The following is a 10,081-nucleotide window of genomic DNA, read 5'->3' as shown; positions in this document are numbered from 1 at the left end:
ACAAGGTTTTGTCATCATCGTTGTACATTTGCTGTCATGTTAAACTTATATTAAAGTTTTTCTTCATTACCCATTTAAGCCGTCTCCAGCCATTATTAGTCTCAAAGTGGGTTCCTCGTCATCGAAATTGTTTGGATTAGTTTTCAGCCAAAGAAACATAAATGTTATTGAACACTGTCACCGTTCAATGGGTAAATTGGGATTTTCGGCTGGATGCTGGTTTAAAGAGTTAAAGCTGTGATAAGCGCTATCTATCAAAAACCAGAATGAATGTGATAAGTCAAACTTGGTGGTGCTTTAAATGCCATGGTGAATGGCATCTGTCTTGTATATATTTTATCTACAGCTGCTGCATTTTTAAATAGATTTAACATTTGTGGTCCTTTTATGAGCTCCATTTTTTTTAAGAGAAAGTTTGGTTTGTTAATTATTTTAATCTGTTGTTATGAACCCTCTTTTTTTTCCTAGTACAGTTATCACGTTTTGTTTAATAATCCATATTTTATAATAGGTAATAGTGTATCTGATTAATTTTCCTTGAAGATAGGCAACAGGTGTATGCTTGGAAATTTTATGCAAGTTTGAGCTCATTTTTATCTGGAAACTTTATCTCATTTACACATTTTTTCTATCCATACTTATTAATATAATCCAAAAGTACAATAATGTATTCCTGGTGCATGAAAGAACATGAATTTTATTTTATGATTAAAGATTATTCAACTGTACATATCCATAAACACATGGGAATTTCCTACAGGACTGGACACTTTTTATCATCTTGTACTTTTACTATCCACACACAGAGTCAAACTACTGGACACAGTCTCATCAGTGGACTTTGAAGTTTATGGGCAACACAAATGTGGAACTTCTAATTAAAGAAAGTCTTCTTATGATACAAAATCTTTCTAGCTTAAATAATAACTCAGTTTTTGTTTTGAGTTAAGCTTATTTTAATTGTTTTTCATTAACTATATAGGGACATTTACTTATCTATTGTAGATCTGTATCAAAGTTAATTTACTGGTTCTTACATTTACCCCCCTCTCTGAGTCTTAATGTTTCCATTACAATATTTATGGTTGTATAATAACTTATATTGTACATTTACATTGCTCTTTATAATTATTATTTGCATTTAATGTATGGATTTGAGGAAGATGGAATCTTTATTCCGAAATGTCCAGTAAATATGTTATTTGTCACTTGTGTGGCTGGCTGTGTTGTTAAACGTTAGACTGCATTTTCTAATTCATGGTTCTGTTAATAAAAAGTGTTTTATTTAGTATGGAAGGTACTATAATTATACTGTTTGTAATTTGTTTTTGTATAGGCATGTGAGGAAGCAGAAAAAAGCTTTTATAATGAAGATGAAGATTATGATAACACAGAAGATTCACCAAATTGTGATGGCCTTAAAGTTGATGAAAAAAATCTTGAAACTGATGATCAAAATGAGCAAGATTTTGGTACATGTGTTGATGATTAAAATTTTTACCATTGAAACGTATGTAATTCTAAAATAAATAATAACTATTGTTGCCTTTCTTACAGGAGTTACAACCACATCCGAAAAAACTAAATCTCTTTCATTTTTTTGTTGTTGTTTTGGTAGCAATAATATTCACATTAAGGTATTGTTTACAACATTATACTAACACTGGTTCCTTTGTTTTCAATCTTCAAGCAGACCTGATACTGATAGCAACCTTTATGGTATGTTATTTTTGTCAGGTTTTACTCCTGTTATGTGGGGAAGGGTTAACCAAAGAAATTGATACAGGCTAATTTTGGCCCATATTTAGCGCATCAGTATGCATGTATTATGCATAAATATTGTTTTATCTTCTTGATCTTTTTCCTTACTGATACTTGTCATTGAGTACGAAGGCAGCTGAAATAGGTTATGTGAACAGAAGCTTGATTCCCACTTGAACAGAGTGTAAAGACTCTGTAAAAGGCTTTGCTTCATCTTCTTAAAACTAGGTCATGGAGGATCATTTAGTTACAGCACAATAGCCTTTAAATTATTATTTAGAGGTAAACTGTTTCCATTAAGTAAGTTATTTTTATCTTACAAATTTTAGTGCACTAATGTAACAGTATCTGTGTTAGTAGTCAGAATGTACATGTAATCCTCTCTGTATATTATGTCATTGACATTTTTGTGTAGGAAAGATTGGAATGGTTTTAAAATGAAAAATTAGATTATTTTGGTATAACCTGATAGTTCAAGGACAAAACAAAATCTATACAGTTTTGGTGAGTTTTTATTTCGTAGCTGTACTTATATATATTCAATTAATTATCAAAAATAACAATAATTAGATAAAATAATAATTTATCACTTATTTTGTATTAATTTATAATAAAGCAAAATAAACATAACCAAACATTTGCTACAGCACAAAATGTCATGATGCATAGTTCAGCTTGGGCTGGGGTTGTTGACAGGTGATATCTCCAAAAGACAACTAGAACATCACCAGTGACTGTTAAGGAAAATCCGTATAAAGCAGAATATGGATGACAATGTATAATATTAGCAACTTAGAAAATGGTCAAATTAAAAAATATTAAGATATAGAATGTTCCTTTGACAATAACTAATAATATGACACATGTCAGGGTTTTTTGATAATATGGCACTATTTGTTACCCATGAATCTTTATAGAAGCAATTGAAATTTTACCAGTGATTACTTGAATATATCTTGTTAATCTAATAATAAATAATTTAATGCATAGCATATATGTCTAATGTATTAGGAAAATTTAATATTTTTATTGCTACCAACTCTTACCCATTGAGAGTGAGACTTGCATATCTGGATCTGTTCTCAAGTTTACAAGTGTTAGTAAAAAAAAAAAATCCCATTTTGGTCAATTTAGCAGCTTTATATAATGCATTGCAGTTGGTTGATTGGCTGAATCCAGGTCAAATTCAGCATCATAGAAATCCAGGAAATGCACACCAGATTGCACATTTTGTTTCATTGAATAAAAGTGTTTATGAGAGAAAACATCCCAGACCCCACCCCATCCCAGAAGGCAACCACCTTCAGCACTTGCAGTACTTTACCATACACTAAAACTTTACTTTTTCAAACGTCTCACTCAAACAGATTCATAAAAGTTGGAAGCCATATATTTGTCAAGCAACAAACAAGATGCTAGGTGTAGGAAAAAATAAAGACTGAAGGTAAAGATGAGCATGTGGAGCTTAACAGAGCTGGTTTAATAGATTTGGCATTGTTTTGAAACTATGGGCTTTCAGATCATGATATAGTCTTGATGTCGAGATATTGATTATTCTGGAGATTGTATAGTGCTAGTAAGTTCAAGAGCAGGTGATGTGTTAGTATTTTTCATTATGTCTAAATCCAAATGCCATGTCAGATTGAATATGTGAGTACTTTTAGTAAAAGTTGTACTTGGTAGCAGTTTTATTCAATGTAATAAGCAACATTATGTGAGAACAAAATGAAAACTTGACACTTGAGTTGTGTGAAACTAGTATGCAATATCACTGTCAGTGGACTTTTGTATGAAAACACATTATACCAATACAATAGTAAATTGACAAACAAAGAGTTATAAGTGTAATGAAAATTATTTTATCTAGATAACATGCTACATGTTTTGAGACAGCTCAGTGTTATTTAGTACATTCTCTACATAAAATTATTTTATCTAGCTAACATGCTACGAGACAGATTAGTGTTATTTAGTACGTTCTCGACATAAAATTATATTATCTAGATAACATGCTACATGTTTCGAGACAGATCAGTGTTATTTAGTACGTTCTCTACATAAAATTATTTTATCTAGATAACATGCTACATGTTTTGAGACAGATCAGTGTTATTTAGTACTTTCTTGACAAAATTATTTTATCTAGATAACATACTACATGTTTCAAGACAGATTAGTGTTATTTAGTACGTTCTGTACATAAAATTATTTTCATTATGCTTATAAGTTGTTGTTTGTTAGTTTACTATCAGTGTCAATGACAAAAATGTTTGAGGAGGGTAAGTAACATTTGTGTCTGTGCCAGTTCCATAGTCTTTATGGGTATGATTGTACATTATGATGGAATAGAAGTAATGGAATTGTAAGCATTGTGGATGTTTTATCAGTGGATCTTGTTTTGTGTATGAAGTGTCCTATATGTATAATTAGAATTTACAACTTTGTTATTTGTAAGTAGAATCTGGTGATCTCTCGTGAACAAACTATACCTGAATAAACCTGAAAATATTTTTAGGAACATCTTGATCAATTATTATATAGTCATGTTAATTCGAAGATTTCAATACTTTTGACATAACTGAACTTGATGTGCACAGTTTCAGAGTTTGAGCCACATTGACATGTTCTGGATAATTTTTTAATGTGTGCTGTTGTTTTATACATATCGAAAATATAAATTTACAGCAGAATATGTTAGTAACTGAAATTTTTGTGCTGGTATGTACATCAGAAAATATTGCTTTAACCCTCTTTCTATAGGCTTAATCAATTCAACCAAGTTTGTAACCCAAAAGTTACCATCAGAGTTTTCATACTATAACTTTTAATGTTTTGTATATCTTCATTAAATTTGGCAAGCTTTCAGTAAACATTATAAGTCTTTTGTACACAAAGCATCACATTTTTAATTAAGAATTTTTACTAAAAATTTGTCTATGAATGTACAGAGTAAGAGTGTTGCTGCTCCGAGTGGAAAGTGATTTTCATGTTAAAATTAAAAATACTATTCTTCATCTGAAAATTTTCAAGTTTCATTTGCATAACTTCTAAAACCTCCTAAATATATATATCAAACTTTTATTTTTTGAGAAGAAAATGTTGTAGTTCATTTGTTATTTCTGTATCATGATTATATAACTACCATAAAAAATTCAAAATATATTTAAGTTGTCCTTCTTTAATTCTTGAATAACTGCAAATTGTAATGGGGAACTACAATTGTTTGTCCTGAATATCTTAAAGCTCATAACAGTATACATTTATTTATACTTAAATTTTATTGTTTTATTGACCTTTGATCCATGTCTAATTAATAATCATACCATACAAGTTTTAAATCACTCAGTGAATGCATAGCTTAAGTTACCCTATTGAATTACATAATGCATGAGCTTCTCACGAGCATGCCTTGTGAAGAATTATTATAATTACTTTTCATTATTTTACCTAATCTAGTCTAATTAGTTTCTAATTTTTACATATTAGTTACTTTTATAATAATAAGAATGTACATGAAAAACAAGAAATATAGTACTTACCTTTGTTCTTTTGTTTTTTATTGGCGACTGTTGATGAAAGTTAAGCCTATGTTTTTTTATACTAATGGTACTAGTACAATAAATTTTTATTTAATTAAATAATGCATCTAACAACACAGAAAATTAACAAGTAGAAAGCGAACAATGCCCTATAGCTATCATAATTTATTTGGTTTTCTAACTATGTGATAAGAGTCTTTAAAAATTTAGCTAAGCTTGTTGATGCAAATACCGTAAGAGAAATTTTCAGACTGAAGGCAAAATAGACAATACTTTAAACAGAAAACACTGTAATATGATACATCATTTGATAGATTAAAACTTTAGCTTTATATGGTTATAAATAATAAGTATAAAATGTCAGAGAGAACTATTGAAAATTGGTGAAAGAGAGGATGTGGCAAGCAGGTCTGATTTTCTAGCTTAAGGCTTTCTAACCAAATAAAATTGAAGGCTGTAAAAGTTATGCTTTTTCCTGAGTAATAACTATATTATAATGAGTAATTTATGTTAAATTCTGTACTTCTTGGAGGGAGTGGTAAATAAATTAGAGAAGAGGCAATACTTAGAGAACAAATGTCATTTCTCATACTAGGGAAGATAGAGGATTTTTGGAAATATTCTCTTATGAAATTAAAACTTATATTAAAATTTGGTTTATTAACTACGTTTTGATGCCAAGTTTATTTGTATACGCTGATAATAAAGTAGCTTAATTAAATGTTAAGTGTAACACTAAAATGTCATGACATGAGCACTTTGACCTACCTGTAGCAAGAGGATTAATAAATATTTGACCTATAAGAAGCACATTTGTTGAAAAGATTTTCCATTTTACAACAGTAAACATGCATTAAAAGTCAAAACATAATAATTACAAATTGTTAAAATCTAAAGTGTTGTTTGTGCTGTAATAACGTTTTTGTAATTTAAATTAAAACTAAAAAGTGTGATTAATATACAGTGTAAAAAATGAATATACTGCCTTTGTTATGATAGGTTATCAATAATTCAAGAACAGTGTGACCAGTCATACTAAAATTTTGCAACACAACATTTAAGTAAACTTTGACTCTTAATAAACAACCCGTTTTGTCTTTATTAAACAATATATGAGTAACATTTTGCAGTTTCACATATCGGTAGTGATATATTACAGGTATGTAGATGAAAGGTGTGGGGAAAAGTCAGGGAATTTCATTCTGCTCAAGGCATGGGATCCATGTTTACTTATCAAAGATCAGTTTTGAAGTAGCATAAAATGTTTTGTAGAAAATGTGGCATGAAACAAATCTTGTGAGCTGTGATTGTTATTTAAGCTTGCGGATGGATCCTTTACCACACAGTAAGGGTTAGTAATATATTCAGAAATGCTTCTTACATCTATGCACCACAAACGGCTATTACCTTGCATGCAACTGTCATGATATTTCTTGTACATGCCGCAAGCCCTGACAAGCTTCCACCCCTACACATGTTTATGTGTATTACATCAACCTATGATGTAATTGTCATAATGCTGTAGTCCTCCATCAATAGGAGGGTGACATATTCTCTATGTAAAGTAATCCACGTGAGCACTAGCACATGATCATAGGCTTATTCCTTCTTCGGCACTGCCTGTGTTCAGATTTTCTTTTTTCTGTCACTTTGATCCACTACCTTTTTTTTAGTTTTGAATTACTTTTGTCCTAGTTGTACTTTATTTCCATCCAGCTGATTACAACTTTGTTTTTCTATCCATCACATTTCTTCATTGTACTTCTTAAAACACTGAATGCATAAAAAAAAAAAAACTTGTATTCCCTTCTTGAGATGGATGTGATCTCCCACTGGGTGCACCTTTACTAGGCAACCCCTGGTCTTATGGAAGTCATGCCCCATGAGCTTTCTCTTATTGTTGCAATTTAGAAAGAAGTTCATCTTTGTAATTTATCAGCACTGGCTCCTCCACCATCTTCAGTGTGGAATTCTAGCTCTTTGTGGTGCAGAGAGGTAAATATAATTTATAAAGCTAAAATTCTTTTTACTTGAAAATGTATTTTAGATAGATACCTCTCTGTAACACCTTCTACCATTCCTTCCCATTTCTGATGCATTTCATTTGTCTCGTCAAGAATAAGCCTATAAACATGTGCTAGTGCTCACAGGGAATTATTGTGGATGGAGGTATTGTCTCCCTCCAATTGGTGGAGGGCTACAGCATTATGACAATTGTGTCATAGGCAGATGCAATACATGTAAATGTATAGGGGTGGAGGTTGTTCAAGGCTTGTATGATATACAATAAATACCAGTCAGTTATGCATGAGGTAATACTTCTTCCTGGAGCAGAGGGGTAAGTATATATCTGAAATACATTTTCAGGTAAAGAAAATATTAATATTACTTTTAAAGCAGAATTAAAACCTGAAACAAATAATTACAGTATGAATGAAAACAATATATTGATGACCAGTGTACAAACAAAAAACTCCAGCACTTAAAAACATAATATAAAATAATTAGTTGTTTGTAAAACGTGATCATATAATTTAAAAGGGAACTTCTTAATTTTTCACTTTTTTATGAGGAATATCTAATAAGATCACTTTTCATGGTGATTTTTGTTTGTAAGTTTGTCAAAATAAACTAATTGTGTCACAACAAGAATGAAAAAAATCAGCCCATGAGAACTTAAAACAGTGAGGCTTCCAAAAGCTAGTTGAAAGTATGAATATCATAAAACTTTTTGTCTGACATGGTTTTACCAGTTTTTAAAATGTACATTGTAAATTACACCCACATTTCTACTTAAAAGCTTTATAGTAAATAGAAAAGTAAAAATTTTATGTAAAATTATTTCTTTAATTCTATAGCTTGAATGGTTTTAAAAATAAAGCAGAATCTACATAAATTGGGATGTCGTTCTGGTTTCCATTTTCTGTGAAGACTCTTGTCTTTAATAATTGAATAGTAGGAAAATTTTCAAAGAAAATTGTTTTATTAAAAATTTAGAACTTTTTTTCATATCACTCCTTATTTTTGTTCCTATCCACTGTAAATTTGGTATTGCCTATATTTAAAAATTGATATTTTAAAACCATTTAAAATTAATTCATCATGAACTTTTGAAAATAACTAACCAGTAAAAAATGTATTATGTTCCAGATTGCCCACCTGCAATGGAAAACCACTTGAGGCTTTTACGCCATTACTTTGGGCATACTTCTTTCCGACCGTAAGTTTGTACTTGTTTCTCTGTAAGGAGAGAGTTTTCCTCAGATTAATTAGTCAAATATTGGAATACCACACTAAAGTATAAATGTCTTTCACAATTTATCACAAAAATTATTAAGTTATATTTGTTTCACATATGTACCTCTACTTCTGTAAATTATATTTTATAAAAGCCATTTTTGTATCTTTAAAAATATTAATAGGTAGAGCCCTAAATTTCTTTCAATCATTTGGCTAGAACTTGAGGGTTTTATTGATCACTGTATATGGAATTGTCAAGGAATAATGAAAATGACAGTTTTTGAATGAAATTCTAGAATGGGCACATTATTGAACAAGCTGCAAATACAGCATTTCCTGAAAGTGAAAGAATGGCTGATATTCAGTTTTGTGTTCCAGTCAAAATTCAATGTGCAAAGGCTGATGAATAATTTTTATTCTAATTTTATTCCAGTGAGTTAATGTTTGGGAAATGTTTTAAGTATTTTTGTTTGAGCTTAAACCTCTTTCATGTTTGTTTAAGATTTATTGTGTAATAAACTCATGAAATACACTAAAACTGATAAACAGTATGTTTGATTGAGGCATGTTGAATTGCTTCTATGCTCTAAATATGACATGTAGGACTTTATTTACAAAAAGATAACAGAAAGCCAGTTTATTCTCTTTCAAACTTAATAGTGATATTACAGATATATATGTAGTGTGTTTCTATATACAAAAGAAAATGTTTAAAACTTTTTTCTGTGTTTTAGGATGCAGTGGAAAATTATTCATTCTGTGTTAGAAGGACAAGATAACTGTGTTGTCATGGCAACAGGTGAGTATATAGCTAATAAACAAACTTGAAAGTGGCCCATATTTTAAATATGCATATGTAGCTTTTGCAATGCAGGAAATCATTAACTGAAAGTCTGTATGAAAATCTTTAGTTATTTCGACTAGTAATAATAAAAAAATTATCAGTAATATCTTACAATGTAATTTTTAATGCTAGTGATAATATTAGGTCGTCAAGAAATTAATGTCACATTTTGGAACATTAACCACTCCCCCAAAAAACGTACATAATGTATTCTAGTTAAATGAACCGCCTAAACACTATGTTAGTGTAGCCTAACTATACTCTAAGCCCTTACAGCGATGACACATGACGAGACACACATTCGGCATGTAATGCTGTGTGAACACAAGAAGGAAAACAATGCTTCTGTTGCTACAAAGAATATCAAAGAAGTTTATGGAAATGTTTTGAATGTTCGTAAGTGTCAACGATGGTTCAGCAAATTTTCTTCATGTGACTTTAGCTTTAAAAACTGTGATGACATGTTGGAATTGATATTGATGCTCTGAAGATTCTTGTTGAGTCTAACCCAAGGCAACACACTTGTGAAATGGTGCTGAAATTGCATGCCTCTCATGAAACAATACATAAACATATAAGGAATGTGGGAAAACTCCATAAAGAAGGTGTTTGGGTGCCTCACATACTTTCTGATGATAATCGTTTCCAACGTGTGAACGTTGCTTCATCTCTTCTGGTGCGTAATGCGTGTGAACCC

General features: G+C 30.5%; 1 protein-coding gene across 1 annotated transcript in view; it reads left to right on the top strand.

Annotated features, from left to right (window-relative positions):
• Nucleotides 1–10,081, top strand: part of LOC106457546 (ATP-dependent DNA helicase RecQ-like) — an 86,410-nt gene that overhangs the window by 12,529 nt on the left and 63,800 nt on the right. Inside the window, exons 4-6 of the mRNA XM_013916978.2 lie at nucleotides 1,337–1,472; nucleotides 8,451–8,520; nucleotides 9,275–9,339. Coding sequence (XP_013772432.1) covers nucleotides 1,337–1,472; nucleotides 8,451–8,520; nucleotides 9,275–9,339 — 271 coding nt within the window. The remainder of the gene's footprint in view (nucleotides 1–1,336; nucleotides 1,473–8,450; nucleotides 8,521–9,274; nucleotides 9,340–10,081) is intronic.

The sequence above is a fragment of the Limulus polyphemus genome, unplaced genomic scaffold (assembly GCF_000517525.1).
Source record: "Limulus polyphemus unplaced genomic scaffold, Limulus_polyphemus-2.1.2 Scaffold344, whole genome shotgun sequence".
Taxonomy (NCBI): domain Eukaryota; kingdom Metazoa; phylum Arthropoda; class Merostomata; order Xiphosura; family Limulidae; genus Limulus; species Limulus polyphemus.
Note: the sequence above shows the minus strand (reverse complement) of the source record. Positions and strands in the feature narration are given on the sequence as shown.